Source organism: Perca fluviatilis, chromosome 13 (assembly GCF_010015445.1).
Source record: "Perca fluviatilis chromosome 13, GENO_Pfluv_1.0, whole genome shotgun sequence".
NCBI classification, from domain to species: Eukaryota; Metazoa; Chordata; class Actinopteri; order Perciformes; family Percidae; genus Perca; species Perca fluviatilis.
In genome coordinates, this window is record NC_053124.1 from 23,303,554 (window position 1) to 23,322,948 (window position 19,395).

At 41.2% G+C, this 19,395-nt stretch overlaps 1 protein-coding gene across 1 annotated transcript in view; it reads left to right on the forward strand.

Annotated features, from left to right (window-relative positions):
- Positions 1 to 365: 365 nt before the first annotated feature.
- The window catches only part of med30 (mediator complex subunit 30), a 35,489-nt gene continuing 16,459 nt past the window's right edge, over positions 366 to 19,395 (forward strand). The window contains exons 1-4 of the mRNA XM_039821141.1: positions 366 to 489; positions 1,419 to 1,728; positions 3,819 to 3,977; positions 9,286 to 9,393. Of these exons, the coding sequence (XP_039677075.1) occupies positions 1,510 to 1,728; positions 3,819 to 3,977; positions 9,286 to 9,393 (486 nt within the window). The 5' untranslated portion in view covers positions 366 to 489; positions 1,419 to 1,509. The remainder of the gene's footprint in view (positions 490 to 1,418; positions 1,729 to 3,818; positions 3,978 to 9,285; positions 9,394 to 19,395) is intronic.

A 19,395-nucleotide genomic window follows, 5' to 3' on the forward strand; every position in this document is an offset into this window, starting at 1 on the left:
GATGAAGTTGAATCATGCTTACTTAAAAAGTTATAATGACCCATGAGAAGCAACCATGTGGCGTAAATTGGCCTGTGGACTGATGAAGTCAATGTGTGTGACTTGGCTGTTATATAAGAGTAGACCAGCATATGGCGCTGTTACCCTAAGTAGCCTGAACACATTTTAGTGCGCCTTGCTTTACCGTAATATTGTCATTAATTCTTTCAAACCATTAGGGGGGGTGAGGGGTGGTAAATATCGATAAATATGTTTTTATTTTAATTTAAATAATTATGACATTCAATCCGTGTAGATCATATCTCCTTCCCTTAAAATAACATTAAATAAAAAAAAAGGCATTTTCAAGTTGCACATCTCCTTCATCATTTACAATAATCAGTCGCGGTTTCAAGCCGAATTCTCGCGATAGTTGCGGTAGCTGAAAATCCTAGGAGCAGAGCAGACAACTTGACATGTCAACAAAACAGATAAATTATCACCACACAGGTAACATTACACGTTGTCTAATGTGCTATTAAATTAATTTGAACACGCACTGCGGTGTTGAGTTAACGTCGTGACGGAATAATCAATCGACACATAAATAATGAACCGAGAAAAAGCTGAAGTGTCGTGTGTGGTGTGACTGTCCCCTTAGCTTTAGTGTCAACCACTCCACTTTGTTAGCTAAATAATTGACACGTTATCAGACTGAATGTTGTTGGGTGTGGCATTTAAAAGTCCAGGACAGCTTCTAACATACTTGTACTGGTTTAAAGCTACGTTTAACTGTTTCTAAAAACCCGGTATACAACTTATATTAAATGCTATAACGTTAGCTCAGATACTTTGTCAGTGTTGATTCTGTTTAGCTAGCTAAGTTAGACCGCGTTTGGTTTTAGTTTATTTGTGACAGCTGTGAAGCTTTTAGAGAGCTGTAACGTTACTGCATGTCTTGAGTGTATATGTGAGTGTTGCACATTGTTATTAATACCACTGTGGCTAACTTAACGTTATATCTATACATATTTTTATTTATTACTTCTCATTACACATATACATTAACTATATTCCTACTTATATTATTGTTAATTCATTTTTCAGTTACTGTACACCTGTTTACCACAAATATATATTTTATGTTTATATATATGTTGTATCACTATATTTAACTTCTGCACTTTCTGAAAAGTCTTGGATTCAAAATGTTACTCTCTTTTTATATTGGTATGCATTGTAATTTGTAGTTGTTGTGCATGTGAAAATAAATAAATAACTTGAACTTGACTGATGATACAAGCTAAATGTTATGCCAGTATCCTTATACATTATGGTGACTATTGTTTTCTCAGTGACTTCTGTGACTTTACTTGTCCTACTTTCTCCCCCCTCATCAACATTTTCCCCTCCTACTCCTGTAAAACACTTTTATGTAGGCATGTAAGGGTGTGCTGGTGTGAAATAGCCTGACAGGTAATCTCACCTAGGACTAGACCTCCTCCACCAGCATCTTTACTTGCTGTCTCCATGACAACCCCTCCACTGGTGTCGCCTTTTGGCGGGCAGCCTCCGCCCCCGCAGCAGCAGCAGCAGCAGCAGCAACAACAACAGCAGCAGCAGCAGCAGCAGCAGGCCCAGGCAGCACGGGATGTCAACACAGCCTCACTCTGTCGCATCGGCCAGGAGACGGTCCAAGACATTGTCCTCAGGACCATGGAGATCTTTCAGCTCCTTAGGAACATGCAGGTCTGTCTCCATCTCTGCCCACACGCCTGTCAAATATGGTTACACTCACCCTTCAGTCTTCTGTTTGCCTCTCCTTCTGCTTTTTCAGGGTTTTTTTTTGCGTATGTTTCCCAAAGCCCAAACACCCTTACAAGACACTTAATGTCATAAGAACAATAGCATGAGATGAGTGAAAACTGCAGTATGAAAACACAACATAATTTAACAGATCTATACAAAAGATAGAGCAGCAGAATATAATCATAAAAAGCCAAAAGATAAACACAACATTAAAATATATTTAAAATAATTTACTAAAATAGTAATGAGATGTCTGATGGTAACATGACAGCACTATTATGCAAATAACAAAACAGCTGTCATTCCAGTGTAAGGATACAAAAGCAGGTCTAATTCTGTAATGAGTTGGTAAAAGTATGGCCACTGTCACAAATAACACCAAAGATCTTACAGAAAAAGTTAATGTTCGGAATGAGGAGTCCAAGCAGTGGTTGAATTTGTGATGAGAGGCTAATGAATAGGGACTAAGCTGCTATTTAGTGTGGACAGATTGTTGAAATCAAAGTGTTTTGGCTGAATAATGCATATTTCCACACTTCCAACACTGATGTTGTGTGACATTTGTTGTTGAAATCCAACACTAGCTGAACAAGTCTTGACTGCATCACACACAGTATGTTGTCTGACATATTATCATTGTACAGTCTTATGAGTCATACTGATTGCAGAAATCTGTCTCTTATTTGTACTGTATATGGTAAATTAGTGCAATCAAGTGATAAAGGAAAGTTGTTATGCCAGTTCTCCCCGTATACATGAGCACGGAAGAATAGAAAGAATGATGGGATTAACTTTACCTCTGGTACAGTAGGTGGTGCTCTGCCAAAGTACAATTGGTCAGGATAAGGCTTTTTCTTCGGGTTGACCTTTGTATAAAATCCACAACTTGGAAGGTAGTGGGAACATTTTCTGCTGTACCTTCCATGGCAAAGACCTCAGTGGGTTGAAAGGTTTAAAGCTCATGTTGTTGCTGATGTTTTTGGCGCCTTTGCTTCCAACTGCTCTCCTCCATTTCCGGGTCAAAAACCACTGCAGTGGAGTGGGCAGGGGCACTTATAATCTACGGAGCATGCCCACACGCGTAACGTGTTACCCCAGTTAAGGTGTATACATGCTCAGATACCCCGGTTGCTAAAGGAGTTATCTAGGTCTGTTAACCGGCATATTAGCCGGGTAACGAGTTAACATGACGTTCGAGAAAATGGGGTATTGCCTTTACTCAAATATAATTGGGTTTTCAAACTGCATATAATCACATTAATTGAGAGACGGGCCAAACAAACACGCCTCAGCGACAGAATGCACAAACAGCATTCTTGTGACTTATTTTTTTTTTTATATTCCAGACTGTCTTTATAGTCATAAAAAATCTTCATTCATCTTCCCTGCCTCTCTCTCCCTCTGCCTGTCTGTCTTGTCTGTCTCCCCCCTGTTTCTCTGTGTCTTCTTTCTTCACTTTGCTTGCCCTGAAGGCATGCTTGTTTCATGTTATGTAGGATGTTTATAATCAGACAGTGCTGCCCCAGAGGCTTGTCGATTTTCTCAGTAAAAACCTGTATTGTCACTCTTTAACACCCATTGTGGTTAAAAGCCAGTAATGCCAGATCTCAGTATGAGAGTGAGTGAAAACATTCAAAGTGCAGCGGCTGATGCAGTTAACCTTTGATGCAGCTGATTTTTTTTGTGTTTGTGTTTTTGAGTTTAAACTGTGATTGTACTATATTATCAGGACCAGTTACCATATTGTTACATTACATATTGTTACATTACACATACATACATTTTTAAGGTTTCTCTACACCTAGGTTGCTGTCATTCTTAAGTAGAAGGGAAACTATCACACAAAGTGCCTCTACTGTGTGCATTAGCAGAAGGCTTCCAATGAACTATTACCAGTTAGGGAACAACAGAGGATTTCTAGTGCTTTTTGCAGTCAGTGGGGATCAATGGCTGTTTCTTTTTATTAGCACTAGCAAAATTGTAGACTTGTACTTTGCTTAACAAAACATTTCCTCTGTGGTGTTTCTCAGCTGCCTAATGGAGTCACATACCACCCCAACACCCACCAGGACAGGCTGGGGAAACTCCAGGAGCACCTACGAATGCTTTCTGTGCTGTTCCGCAAGCTGCGCCTTGTCTATGACAAATGCAATGAAAACTGTGCCGGGATGGACCTCATACCTCCAGAGGTGAGCCATAGTGACACTGACAAGATTTGACATAATTTTCTTATATTAATGTGATTAAAATGCAAGTGGATATGTACATGTGCGTGTGGTTTGGGCCAGTGTGAATACAGGTAATAATTCCAACCAAGGTTTGGCACACTATGAAGCCTTACTTATAGTTGAGTCAAATAATCATACTCACTGTCATTCACTTATAGTTCTCATAAGCCCCATTTCCACTTGGTATTTAAATCTGATGTAAGTGATCACAAGTGGACAGCTGTAGGTATGTGTGTTTCCACCTGGCAGTAGAATGTGTCTCCAAATGCATCCTGAGTGACCTCTTGTGATCGGATATCACTTCCCCGCTCTAACTGCAAATTAACACGTACATTATTACGTATACAGTATATACAGAATATATATATATTGCATATAGGCTGGTTGTTACACTCACATAAATCATACATTAGAAACGTTCAATGAAAAAGCGCTGCCTGTGTGCCGACATAAGGATGTCTACTGAGGGGCGCCGGGACCTGTGCAGGAGAGAAAGAGACGTTACTGCTGATGAAACCCCAACATTTCCTGATTTTTGCGGGTTCATAATAAAAGCTTTTAAATCACAAAATAACGGAGAACTTTTATTGTGAAGAATTTATAGGAAATGAAACCCTCCAGACAGTGCCGTGTAACTCTGGTAATGCGAGTCTAATAAACCACAGAAGGAGATGACATAGGAGCAGGAAGTTTTGTAGCAGCCTAATGTCCTATATAGGTGAATTCAGGATGTTTTATGAAACTAAAAATAACGTTATTTTCATGACAACAGAGCTGCAGAGAGCTCGAGACAGCCGGGGATATAGGATCAGGCAGCATGCAGGAACAAAACCACAGACACACTGCTAACAGAATATGATAACATCCAAAACACACAATTCTCTCAGTGGTTGCTGTGACATGAGAAATACTTTGAATGAGTAGGCTAGCCTACGTATTTCAGCTCACAGTTGAGTAAGCGGTCTTTACACAGGATACATTCCCGTTTTCACTGCTATTAGAATGTGGACACATGCGGCTCAAACCACCTCCAAATGTGTTTTTATGCGATCCGATATCAATGCGTCCTGAGAGTGTTTTCGCCTGTACTTAGAGCTGTCCACTTGTGATCTGATCACTCAGGATGGATGTCGCCAGGTGAAAATGGGGTCTGAGTGTTGGTGCTGTAGCACACACTGGACATGCATCATACAGACAAAAGTAGTAGTCAGGGTACAGTAGCGGAACTGGGACGATTGTGATAACTTTGATTAAAGTTGGAAAATAGTGGCGTAATAGTAGACAGTGGCGTATCCTGCTGAGTTGACACATAATCGCTGGTCGCCGCTGGTGCGAGGGATTTCATAGAAAACATCAAGCGTTGATATGCGTCAGACACTGCAGGTGTGTGTTGCCCTTTACACCTTTTATCCGGTCAAATTTGTTATGTCAAACATCACTGGCACCATGTTTATAGAAACCTGACCCAGAAAATATTGTTATATGGAGGTAATTGGATTAAGAAAGCTTTACTTCATTTTCAACCCGTTTAGAAGGACATGTACTAATGTTTTATGTTTATCTATACATTTCTCAGTTGCTACTGACTGAGATGCTCTCCTACCTCACCCAACCTCAAGTTATGCTTTTAATACATATATTGTACACCTAGCTCTGCAATTAGAACCTACATGAGGTGGTTGTAACTACTGTGGTGTAGAGGTGGAAGGAACTACATTTTTAATTTGAAATGATTAATTGATCCTTCCACATGCAAATGTCAACTCGTACTGTATAAGCTTGTCAGGATTTTTTTGTGTGTGCTTTCAGACACTGCCTCATCTACATGTGGCCTAGCGTTTCACACTAACTGCCTGCTAAATTAGGAAGCTGTTAGTTTAAAGAAAGTAGGCCATTGTTACTGCCACATCCCCCCTTACTCACACACATCTTTACCCTGGGGGACTCTTATCTCACCTACTCCCTCCAGGTCTGTCTTTTCTCCGCTTGCAGCAGATTCAGTTGCTTTAGGTGAGTCTCCAGAGTCTCTTTACCACTGGTTACGGTTGCCATCCACCTTCAGGAACAACAAAACACACACGCGCAAAGGCACACAGGCACACACATGCTCACTGGGCATGCACCGTTTGAGGCTCCATGCAGGGCTACAGCTAGGCTATCCACCGCTGTTTGATTGGATTTATGACTGCGGCAGTCCCTTCCCAATTTCTACAGATTGGTTTGGAGCTAATCTCTCTCACCAGACTCCTACTGAGGATAAAGGAGAATGTGGGAGGAGACCAGTCTTAAATTGGAACAAATTTGTGATGGCTGCCACTGTGTGCATTTTCCACATTGAGTAATGCAGTTGCTCAGAAGCATTTTGAATGATCTGTCCACTGGTTATTCAGAATGACTCTCGTCTGGAGTTCCGCCCCTATATCAAAGCCTATGAGTGGTTCACTTCCGACATTTTCCTTTGCTGTAGTAGTGTAAACCCTTATTGAGTCATTACGCCTTCTAGCTATTTTCCCCTTCTTATTTCCACCTTATTTAAATGTATTTGTTTCCCCTTGAGGCTGAGACCCAGTTCAGTGCTGACCAGCCAATAGCTCGGCTCACCATGTTTGTCTGGGGCTGAGGGTAGTTGATTTTGGCCCGAGCATGCATGCCATTTATCATCCCGCAGAATTCAGGTGCCTGCCTGACAGCCGCTCACTATTGGCTGCCCGACACAGGAAGTGGAATCAATGACTCGGGCAGTGTGACCTCATCGCAGTCTAATTAGCAACAGACCCGTTTAATGAACAGCTGGACCAAATGCACACGTCTGCGCTTTCCCCTTTTTCTTTCCAGCTGTCTTTCTTTGCTGCTCCGTTGCAGCTTTTTCCTTCCTCTTTTTCTCAAACTCTCACACTTTCTGTATTTCTTTTCGCTTCTTCCTATCCCTCTTTTTCCACCTTTCATCTTCTTTCTCTCTCTGATAGCTGCTCAGTATTGTCTCTCTCCATTTCCTTCATTTCCCATTTCTTTCTTTTAATCTATTTGGTCTTGTTGGCTTTGTTTCACTCTCTTTCTCTCCAGCTTTCTCTTCTACTTTCCCTCTGTTTCCTCTTTTCTGTGGTCTTCCTCCCCTCTGTCATTTCCTGCACTGTTCAGCCATGCTATTTCATTTCCCTCTCCCCTTACACATTCACCCCGCTATTTTGTTGTTGCTATTTTTTGGTCTTTTCTACTCTTTGCTTTTTGTCTCAGCAAGGCAACCTGGAAAACTTCATTAGCCCATTCTTCTTTGTCAGGCAGCAAACCACATCCATCTTTCTCTCGAAGAGAAAGGGTTATGACACACACACACACACACACACACACACACACACACACACACACACACACACACACAGACACACACACACACTACACTATACTACACTTTCCCACCCTACTCAGCACATTTCATTTTCCCCTCAGGAACTGCCAAAAATCAGCCCACTACCTTTAAAATTTGATATGTCATTGGCTTTGGTTAGAAATTATCTAATGAAAGAACTTTCCTCTTTTCCTACTTAAAGTTTCCTTGAGCCAGAGACAAGCTCATAGTTTGTCTGATATAATATCCTGCACATGTCGTGCTGTCTTTTCTCCCTCCAACAGTCAGTTTTCAGTTTGGCGTGAATATCGGCCTGAAAAAAGGACAGCAGCACAGAAAGTTATCCAGATTTTTGCATCTTTCTGTGGCTCTTTTTTTCCCTCCCCCTTGGCCTCTTTGTGTTTCTCATATTCTCTCTTGTCTTTCGGTTTGTATTGTCTCTTCTTTTTAGCCTTAGCTTTTTTTCTCTCGGACTATCTGACATTTTACCCATCGTCTTACAGTCCTCACCTCCCTCTTCATCTGTTTGTCTACACTTATCTCCATCTTCCTTCGTGCCTTCCTTTTTATTCCTTACATATTTGTCTTGACGTTGGCCTGCTCTAGCCGTATTCAAACCCCAGTCAGTCATTGTTTCCAGACGAACCATCTTACTCCAATCATTGTCTAGTCTCCGCAGGGTCTCCACTCCAGCTGCACAAACTCAGGTCAAACAGTGTAGAAAAGCAGACTAATCTAAAGAACCAACTTTGCATGATTTAGATTAGCATCGTGCCAAGTCGTTATTGGAGCAAGGTGGGTTTTTCCATTATATGGCTGTTGATATTGGCTTCTGGTTGTTTGGAGAGTCTCCTACCTAATCTGTGTTTTTGATCTTGTCTGGTATGACAGTTTTTGTTTTGGAAAGGAAACTTTGGCGATGGTAGTTCTTGTTGATGTTATTTTTTCCTTGCAACAGCAAATCCTTGCTTCCAGTGTAATCAACTCCCGCAGATTATTTTTGCGTTTTTAATTGAAACCCATTAAAATAGTTTTTAGATTTCTGAGTGTTAATCCACAAAATTGACTTTATGTCAACATAGCTGATACTGTGTATTTCCTGGAAGCTCTGTACAATAGCACAGACATTTGTCTACATTTACACTGTGTGTCCATTCAGTAGCTCATCAAGCATGTCATTAATCACACATTCTCAGTATAAAACCTGTTATGTCCTTGCTGTACGTTATGTACGGAACAGTGTGTTCTCAAGACATACACACATCACTTGGATGTGGTACTGCAGCAAGCCTCCTGCTCGCCTCCTCCCTGAGGTGGCCACTAGGGTGCAGTGTGAGGTAAAGCAGCAGGCGGTGACCCTGTCGGCTCAGGAACTGTGCCTCGCCTGAGGGCTCTCGCACATCAGCCTCACTGTAGTGTCAAGCAGACAAGGTCAAGCACACAGAGCGTTTAAAAATGAATTAATCTCCCACTCACTTTCTGTCTCTGTACTGTCTCTCTCTATGTTGAAGAGAGACCAGTGAGACTGTGTTCAAGAGCTTACACAGAATCCCCATTTTCACCAGTTCATGGGAACAAGATTATGAGACAGCACAGGGATATCTTCAGTGTAGGATAGCACTCAAAGGTTGAGCTTGCCCATACGCACATAATTCTGACTTATAACTGCACTCAGCGGGCATATATAGGAAAATGTGAATATGAGTTGTACTTCACAACTACTCTTAAAATAGAGTTGATTGTCACAAAAATAAAACTGTACTTTTACATTGTAGATTATATATGTGCTGTATTACTGTAATTGATAAACCGAATGCAATCCATATCAGTTGAATATATCAGAATTTTGGAAGTGATCCTCTGGCAGTCGTCTTGCTTTACAGTAAATAATACAGTCTGATTTTTGTTTGCTGTCCCTTCCAGCAACTGATACCCTTTGTGGAGGATGACAGCTCTAAACACGAGGATCGCTCAGCTGGCCAGAGCCGCCCTGCCACCGAGGAGAGGAGAGAAATCCTGGAGGTCAACAAGGTATTGTGTTCTGTAGCTCAATAGCACAACACTGTTAGGGTTACAGGTCTCATTCACAGCCAACGGTAATGAAATGAGAAGGTAGGGCTGATAAAAGAAAAATGGAAAAAGGTTCAAAAAGTGATATCATGAGATTTTATCACAGTTTAGCATGTTATTTTAGATCAGTAAAGTTTCAGTTCACCTCTGACATCCATGGGCCTGCAGGCATTTCAAATCTAGCTGAGCGTGAGGGAAAACCAACTTTAATATCATCTTAAAGATATAATAATTAGATAGATAGAAATAATAATTAAGCATGAAATTCATTACGGATTAGTAATTGTACTCACCATCATTAACCTGAAGCTTTAATAGCCCAGCTTTCATTATTTGGATAGCAACCATCCAGGTTGTAAAGATGTGGTTTATACAAAACAAAATTAAGAGGCTACACTTGATAAACTTTATTGTTTGCTAATAGAGTTTGTGTGTTTAAAGGGGGGCAATATGCTGGTGGGAAATGCTAAGGCTCTGGATATTGTTGGGCTATCTTACTCAAAACGCGTCTTCAATATCACATGGAGATTGGGCAGAGTACCCATGGACTGACTGACAAGGCTGGTGGTTCCCAGTTTTAAAGGGGACTGGAGGATGTGCCCCCTTTATCAGTGTGTCACTCTGCTCAGCCTTCTTAAACATTATGCCAGTGTGCCGTAAAGGAGGATCCTGTCGATTGTTGAACCTTAGATTCATTTTTTGAGTTGCCAGAATGCAAACAAAGATTATAATACTAGTATAAGTAAGCTAATAACTTACATTTTATAGTTTGTATTAATATCAATATAAAAGTGAATGAACTGATCAAGAGCTGACTTAAACGAGATAGTAGCTGATGGTGTTTTAAATATTAAAAGAAAGGAAGAAGCCTTTACTTTTTTAATATAAATTGTGAGTGAGTTATTCACTTCTGGAGTGGTTTCAACTGGCAGACATCAAACACACCTAAGAGCTTTTTCAAATGTATTTACTGTCAGATATATTTTGCCCAGCTCTGATAGAGAATCTGTTTTATGACACTCTGAAGTGCAGAGCAGAGAGCTTTTCTACAGACTGACATGCCATGTTGTCAATCAAAGTCTGAAAGTTTGTTGGGGAAAGATTTAATCCTGAGTCATGGCTTAAGTTACACACCACAGACAAACATGTTGAATCTGAGCATAGAGATGCATAGAGGGGTGAAGGGTGGTGTCTCAGATGTTAATTAAACATAATCCAACAATAGAAAAGCATTGCTGAACTATCCACCGGGACACGACAGAGATCCTCTTAAAAGCACCCTGCCATACAAAACTGTTTTTACTTGCATTTTTTGAAATATGTTAGGTCCATATGTGTTTGTGTTATGTTGTGAATGTGAAAATGAATTGCCACCTCCTCTGTCAGCTCTAGCCACTGAAAAGAAATAAGCAGAGAAATCAGGCCAATTACAAAAGCTGGTCAGTCTGACATCATATCATATTGCCTGAGCTCATTACTATTCATTAGCTCGCCCAGTTGGGCTGGGTAAAGGATTCTGACAGCCAGGCTCTCTTATTGGTTAGCCAATCAGATTCAAACAGCTTAGCTTGTTGAATATTAATGAGAACTGGCAGAAATCGAGCTGAGTCTTCCTGTAGGCTTTCTATACCATGCTAGAATGGCTTGAAACAAGGTAATCAAGGCATTTTTTCCACAAAAAATGTTAGAGTCCATGGTAGAACTTCAGACATTACCACAAAGTAATGAAATACGTGTGGCAGGGCACCTTTAACACTGAAAAAAACCTGCCCCTTGATGTTTTGGCATTTGCCATAATAGATTATTTTTGAGTCCAGGATTAGATTTAATCTCTCCCTGGGAAACAGGGCCCATCAAGATGACATTAAAGCGCTGTGTACTAATATCAGCTGTGGGTCGTTGAAACCTAGATCCTGCATAGATGCAGGTGAGGTAGACAGCCAGAAGTCAGACACAATACCTCCAAGCAGTTTCCATCTCACCTGAGTACAGTAGTTATGGACAGTGGAGCGTAGCAAAGGTAAGACATCATGCATTATTTAGGAGGCCTTTTTAGTTTGCTTTGTCTGAAATGGATTTGTTTTGTTTGTGTATATATATGTATGTGTGTGTGTGTGTGTATATATTGAGTTTGAGAGAGTGCGAAAGAGCTTTTGTTCTTTCTTCAGAGAGAAGATTGTGTTTACATTTGCTTTCACACAAGCTTTCAGTATGTGCGCGTGCTGGCTGAAGCCCTTCTCTGTTTCCCCTCTTTGTATGTGCATTGTGCTGGATCTGTACAGATTGTGCATGCCAACTCGTGTTGTGTGCTGTGCTGCAATGATAATGGTCCAAGGTCAGAAGTGTCAGCAAACAGAGATGCGAATTGGTTATTTTTAAGAGCTCAGCACAGCTCCCCTGGCTGCTTTTAAATGTTAACACAACAGTGAAACATTGCAGTGAACCCTTCGCTCAACTGCACTCAGCTCCATCCAAAACAAACTGCATCGCCTTTTCACACAAAGCCTCCATACCCACAAAGAGCACAGTTAAAGCCTGCTGATGTTGTGGTAGATAAATAAGCAAGTGCTTATTCCAACTCTTTAAATGCAATACCGGACTGAAATACAGAATACAATCTGTTAACACATAGCAAGACCTTATTATGTAGTATATCTAAAAGAACAGCTCATTATACTGTATCGTGTATGCAATACGTCACTTATTTTGAAGTGGAATATATCGTACACTGAATGCGCAATATATAAATGATGTGATGATACTGACTTTTAGCCACATCTCAGTTGTCTTGCATAAAAGTCTTTCTTAAACTAGACTGCTTTTCTTGATCTACATCAGATCGCTTTATGATTAGTCTTGATTAAATAAGGGGACTTAGTAAAGGGTAATTTCTGTTCACTGCTCACTGTTTAAAATTCAGTAGTGTGTGCATCCTTTTTATCCTTATTATTTTTTGGGCATTTTGAGGCCTTTATTGATAGGACAGCTGAAGACATGAAAGGGGAGAGAGAGGGGGAATGACATGCAGCAAAGGGTTGGAGTCGATCCCGGGCACGCTGTGTCGAGGAGTAAACCTCTATATATGGGCGCCCGCTCTACCAACTGAGCTATCCGGGAGCCCGTGTGTGCATCCTTGAGGCCTAACAAAACTGTTGAATGCATTTCTTTTACCCAAACAAATTTGCAAAGCTAATTTTTGAAACCTGCATTATTTACGTGCATGTTAACTATTTTGCAGTTTTCTTCTTCCCTGCCTTTGTTGTCTCAATGCTGTTTCTTTGCTGCATTACCACTACCTGTGGAACAGTAGAATAATGTTAAACTGTGGTACAAATGTCTATCATGTTACCTGTGTGCACAACAACAGACACAACAGGGACCCATACATTAAAATTGCATAGCGCTACCAGTGGTCAAAAACTACCCCTTTAAGCTTAAATATCCTTCTACAGATTCAGAACCTGACAATGACCAAGAACTATATGAGCTGCAAACAGAGAATCTACTTAAATAAATGAATGATACAAACAAAGCCAGTCGTCTTCTGTGACGTGATTGGTTGATAACATTTTATCAAGCAATGTAACTTGGCAACAGTATATTGACATTTCTAGTTTCTTATTGAAGAAATTTTCTATCACGATTAGGGTTTATTTTTGTCATATCGGCCAACCATACCCAGAGGCTTTTTTTTTTTTAAAACCGCTTTTCAATCTGTCCTTTGTGTTTGCAGCATATTTAGCTGTGATTCTGCCCAGGCTGCCCAGCTGCACATTAAGGCCGCAGTAAGGACAGCAAGCTTTGGGGAGTTAAAGCGGTTAGTCTGATCAGCAGAGTAGAGATGCAGCAGTACAGGGGAAGCAGATGTTTGTGTCCTGGCTACATCTGCTGCAGTCACTCCAGCCAGATAGGATAGTTCTGGATGAGATGGGGGGGATGATCGGGAGGAGGGTGAGGTGGCAGAAAATAGAAAGAGAGATACATAAAAAAAGAGAGAAAAGGGTAGGAAGAGAGCTAAATGGCAGAACGATGTTACCATGAAAAGGTTGATGGAGTGATAGATAAAAGATGTGTGATAGAGGGGAAAAAGAAGGATGGAAAGAAAGCCTTTGAGTAAAAGGAGAAAGAGAAATGAACTGTTCAGGTGGGAAAGGTGTTTGAAGATGGATGGATGGATGACCAGACAAATGGCTTGTGTTGTCAGAGAGAGTAAAGCTGAGGGTAAAGGATGAAGGGACACAGAGGAGGAAACAGGTAGCAAAACGCAAGTACAAATAATTTGTGTGGTGTTTGTGATATGAATTAAAATGTGTATAGGGGTATCAAAGAGTCAGGGATGTACAGGAAATAAGAGACAGGTGAAACGATAGATGATAACAGATGCCTTCTGTGACAGGATGCCCAGAGAGACTGAAAGTAAGAGAGAAGATTGATGCATAAGTGAAAAGATAAGTACAATCATGTCTCAGACTCTTCACCTTATATGTCAAACTGGTTTAGGATTGGTAGCCTTATATTTCCACTCACAAAAGCAAAAAGCAGATTTTTTTTGTTGGAAAAAACAACTTTCAATGACTTACAATTGAAATTCACTCAATGCTGTAAGTAATGGACAGTGATATAATGCATCTTTATGGGATGGTTGTGATTGGCAGAGTGATAGGATGGCACGGTAATGGGATTCTAAATCCATGGATGGGGATTTTTGTGCGCTCTGTTCTGAGTGAAATAACCTTGGAACAGACACCACCCTTGTTACAATATAACAGAACAGAGTGATCTGAAGAGAGCCATTGAAGTGTGTGTTCTGTGCTCACAAGAGGGAATAATGGAAAGTAGAATCGTTGGCACAGTCCTAAATGTTCACAATGTCCAAACCCTACTTAAAGGGGCAGTAGGTAAGACTTATAAAACTAAATTTCTGTCATATTTGCTGAAACTGACCCTATTTCCGAGTAGAACTACATGAAGCAGGTCATTTAAAAAATAATCCGGCTCCTCTGGCACCACCTACAGCCTGTAGTGCGATTTGCACAAATCCACTGCTCCCTGTTCACTGCTCATGCACACATATTCATTCTCACTTGTGGGGGGAGGGGCTTAGGAGACCTCAACTGAGAAGTTGTCGAAGTTCAAATCTTTTGGCTAAGTCCTGGATCTTCACAATACTACCTACAGCACCTTTCATCCTTGTCTACAGCCTTGTCCCAAGCCCTGCTTCCACTATAGACTGCATAAATATTGACATTGTATCTGTAATGTTACAGAGGCAGGCCGGATGTCTGCTACCATAGCCATAAAATCCAAAATCTGTCAGGTAGGGTGGAACCTTAGTGAAGTTTAGATTGGTGCAGCGAGTGGCTGCCGACACCACTTGTGAGTGTGATAAGTCCACTGAAGCAAACATGCTTGAAAATGTGTCTCTGTAAGCATTGATAACCCCTTGATAAAACAATAACCTTTGAAAAGGCCACCAAGACACTCATTAGCACTAGCGAAATTAACTAGTGAGACTCTAACATGAGGTGGAAACACACAATTCATTTCCGGAGAGTTATAAGGGAGCTTCCTATTGCCATTAGGGCTGCAACTAAGGATTCTTTTATTAAAGATTAATCTGCCAATTGTTTTCTTGATTAATTGTATGGTCAGAAAATAGTGAAAAATGTCCATTAAAATTTCACAGAGCCCAGTGTGACTTCTTCAAATTGCTTATTTTGTCAAACCCGTGGATTCAGTGTGTGGTCATAGAAGCCTTAGAAAACCAGAACATATTCACTTTTATTATTTTTTTAAGCATTCTTGCCTAAAAAATTACTTAAACTATTCATTGATCATGTAAATTGTAGTAATTTTTGTTGATCGGCTTAACGATTAATCGGCTTATCATTTCAGCTCTAATTAGCATGTTTCCATCCAAATATAGTGCAGAAAATCGTGTTTCCATCCATGACTGTTATGCAAGTATTAGGGGTTAGGCCCAATGAGATAACCATTGCAGAAGAAGAAGGCTCCGTGACATGACATGATTAAAAGAGTTGTAATGATGAAAAAAAGAAAGAAAAAACCGCAATTGACATCCTATTCTACAGTTGTAGTACAGTAGTGTAGTTTACGCCATCACCGTCTAGCTGCCTTTAAATTAACTGCATCTGAAAGGCAGGGACCTTGACCCTTGCGGTAGATGTCACTTCAGGTTTTATTCCATCCCCCATAACCCCAGGCCCATAATCCTACCTCTATTCAGTTGAAGCCTGAAGCCTGAAGCCCACCCCCCAAGCTGACGGCGTTTAACAGGTAGTAGAAGTAAAGATCAGTGTGGGGTGCAGTGGTGGTGGAAGGGGGATGGGTGGAGGAGAGGCAGATAAATGACTCCTCCATGGTAATGTCTGGCTGCTTTATGGGATGTCTTGGCTGTGAGTGATAGCCTTGCTCTTGTTATCTGTCGATTGGGGTAATTGCTGTTTGTCGAAATCTGGCTGACGGATGGTGATGCAATCTGCCCAGCGTTGGAGGGGGAGGCATCACTCTCATCACTCTCCACAAGTGTCTTTACTTGGAAGCATGCTGCGTGTGACCATATGTATTTGAATTTAAGTTTGTTTGAATATCAAGGGTCCACACTAACTTTTTTTTACTAGGAGCTCTGTAGCCCCAAAATGTGAACATTTGGTCGCAGTCTGGAGCCCTGAATGTGTATATTCCCCCAGTGTACATGTGTCTGGATGTAAATATGAGTGTGTGCCTATTTGTCCTTGTTGCTTCTATACAATATTCGTATACTCTATGTCATGTGTCCCAGTGTGCAGTTGATGTGTGTATGAAGAAGTAGAGTTTATTTGAGCATGTGTGAAAGTCCTTTGTTTGCATAAATGTAAAGCATTAGCCATAATTCATTGGTGCCTAATGGGTTGCGATTGCTCAATCTCTGTGCTGCATACCTCTGGTTCTGTAGAAAGTGATAGTGCATTTCAATTCAGGATCCCCAGTCATCCACACTGACTACGTTTACATGCACATAATATTCCGTATTTTGCCCTAATTCCGAAAAAGACGATATTCCGACTAAGCTGTTTACATGGCTAATGAAAGTGAATATTCCACTAATATTCCTGTTTACAATGTAGCCGTGCAAAACAGGATTTTTTCAGAGTTTACCAGCGGCGGACTTGTTGGACTGTGCGTCCCTCTTTCATTCCTTCAACCAGCTTCTTGAAAAGCTCGGCATAGCGATGTTTGCACATATCCAAAAACCTGTTGATATCCAAGCCTTTGATAATGTTTAAAAGTAGCTGTGTTTCTCCTTCTTATCGGGTCTCCAGCCTTGCAAACTGTTGGCTGCTTGGTTTGTGTACAGAAACCATAGCAACGCACAGAACTGACCATAAGCCTGCAGTGAAAACCCAGATTGAGACGCATATTCTGAATGCGCTGAATACATGTCCAAACAATGCCTCTAAAACCTGAATAATACCGGAATATCCCACGTCTTAATCTGAAAATGCTATATTCGGAAAAAGGCCTTATTCTAAATATCCAAACGGAGTATGCCATTTACATGACCTGTATCAAATTTGGAATAATAGTGGAATATTGGTGTGCATGTAATAGGGCTGAACGATTTCTGAAAATAATCTAATTGCGATTTTTTCCCCCCAATTATTGCGATTTAATATGCGATTCTTTTTTAAGCTCTTTGTCTTCTGTATTATTCAACAAAGACAAACAATAAATCATTGTATAGTATGAACAACACACGATTAGATAGATTAAACAAACTGTTCTTTCCTGGAGGTATGTGATGATGAAATTAGGTGATGCATGAATTTATATGAATGACATCTTTTATTTAACTACTTCAATCACAGTAGTATATTGAGCACTGACCAAGCCTGGTGTAAACATTCATGTGAAAGTCAGAAACAAATCAAACAAACTAAAGTGCAGATTGTAGAAATATAAAAACAAATATGTGGCTTTACTACACTTTTCTTTAATTTACTGTAATAAACATACTTTTTAAACACTGTCTTTGAACTTTACTATACAGTTAAATAAGTAAAAATATAGTGTGTGTGTATATGTATGTGTCTCTATATATGCCTCAGAGAGGCTATCGTTACATTAGTTGCTGGTGTTCTTGCCGTGGGATTAACTGTACTAATAAAACCGTTGAAACACTGCGGCCACGCTGCTGTGAAAGCTCCCCGAACGTCATTTATCAGAGTCTGGTTGTTACCCCTCTCAGTGGCAGCTCCTTCACTCCATATCTTTATAATGGAGCTAATCGTTGCCAACCGAGCCTTCAGTTCTGTGTGCCTGTATCCATTAACTGCATGTATGGACTCAAGCCCGAATAAAACCCTTCATTTTATTAAAATGGCTGTAAAGTTTTAAACTACAACTCAGAGTTGTTTGAATGACAGAAATCAGGTCAAGGTACGGCGTAGCGTTAGCATGCCAAGTTGATGCTTTCTCTGTGGAGTGCAGATTGATTTGCTCTCGCGAGTCATGTGACCAAATTGCAGCCTTTGCGATTAGGAAATCGCGTTTTAACATATTGCGATATTATTGCAAATGCAATTAATCGTTCAGCCCTAGCATGTAAACTATACTGTTTCTGCTCCAATACATGGACTGAATTCTGTGGCACCCAAGTGACCACAAATTACAGCCCTAATGAATATCCTACAATACTGGACACACGTCAATTAATGAAGGAAAAACAAAACATATGACAGGTAAATTTGCCAGCAGAATTTTTCACCAAGCACTAATTTGGACAGAGGTTTCTGTTATAAGCAGCTTCCATTTTCGACCAGCTTTTTTGTAGCAAGTGCTGTGGGAATCTGCCTCCTTTCTGCCTGCCTGCCTGATTGACTGGCTGGCTGAGTGACGGTGCATTTTGCAGAATGGAGGAAGGATGATTCATAGCGACTCTCCGGACTACTTGATAATCATTCCATCTTGGGCACGGGACAGGCTGTCTTGTCATTGGCACATCACTCATCGTTTGTTCTCTTCATACGTCCCTTTATCGCTCCATCTCTCCATCCTTCTATCTATCCCAAGGGCCTTGGTATTGACCCTCCACCCTGGTAGGGGGGTTGTAATGCTGGACCTGTGCGACATGGCAGACCCCGGCTGTTTTCTCTGCTGCACCTGCCCCCCTGCCCCACCCCTATGCTGCAGCCTGCCACTGCCACTCGCCTCGCGTTTGATTTAATACCAGCCTAAGTGTGAATAAATTCCTGTCACAGCCCATTAAGGAGGCCTTGGAGAGATCTGGCCTGTTATTAATTCTCCACAGCTCCTCTCTTTCTCTCCCCTCTTTTAGTTACTATCTCTCCCACTCTGCTGCTGCTCTCCCTCCCATGCCCCCTCACCCTCCTCCTCTTCCTCCTCCTCTCCTTCACTGCACACTGCCTTGCTTTTTTAATACCCCGTTAATTACCGCGTCTGTCCTCTTTATTCAAATGAGATAGGGAGAAATTAAAAACAGGGGGATGTTTGTAATTTCAAATAGAAAAGCCATCCACTGTCTGGCTTTGCTCTTCTCTCCTCTTCAGACCTGTGCGAGCAAGCTGCCGGCTCGGCTTGTGTAATGAATTCCAGTGTTACTGGCTGCCGAGTCTGCCGAGGCCTGATGATAAACAAACGCAACCTCCTAACTGTAGGATAAGACCAGGAGAGAGGGATGCAGCTTGGTTGGCAGATACTCTCTCTCTGTCTCTTTCCATTGCCCTCGCTTTGCTCTCTGATTCCCTGCCTCCTCCTCCTCTCTCTAGGCGTGTCTCTCTTTCCACTCCCACAGACGTTACCCCCTGCTGTTCTCCACTTCCTCTCCCTTTCTTTCTCCCTTCCTCCTTATACCTCCTATTCTTCCATCCCTCTTTTCCTCTATTGCTCCTATCCCGTCTTCCGCCGCTATGTTCAGGCTCCAGAATTAGTAGTCTGTGCACA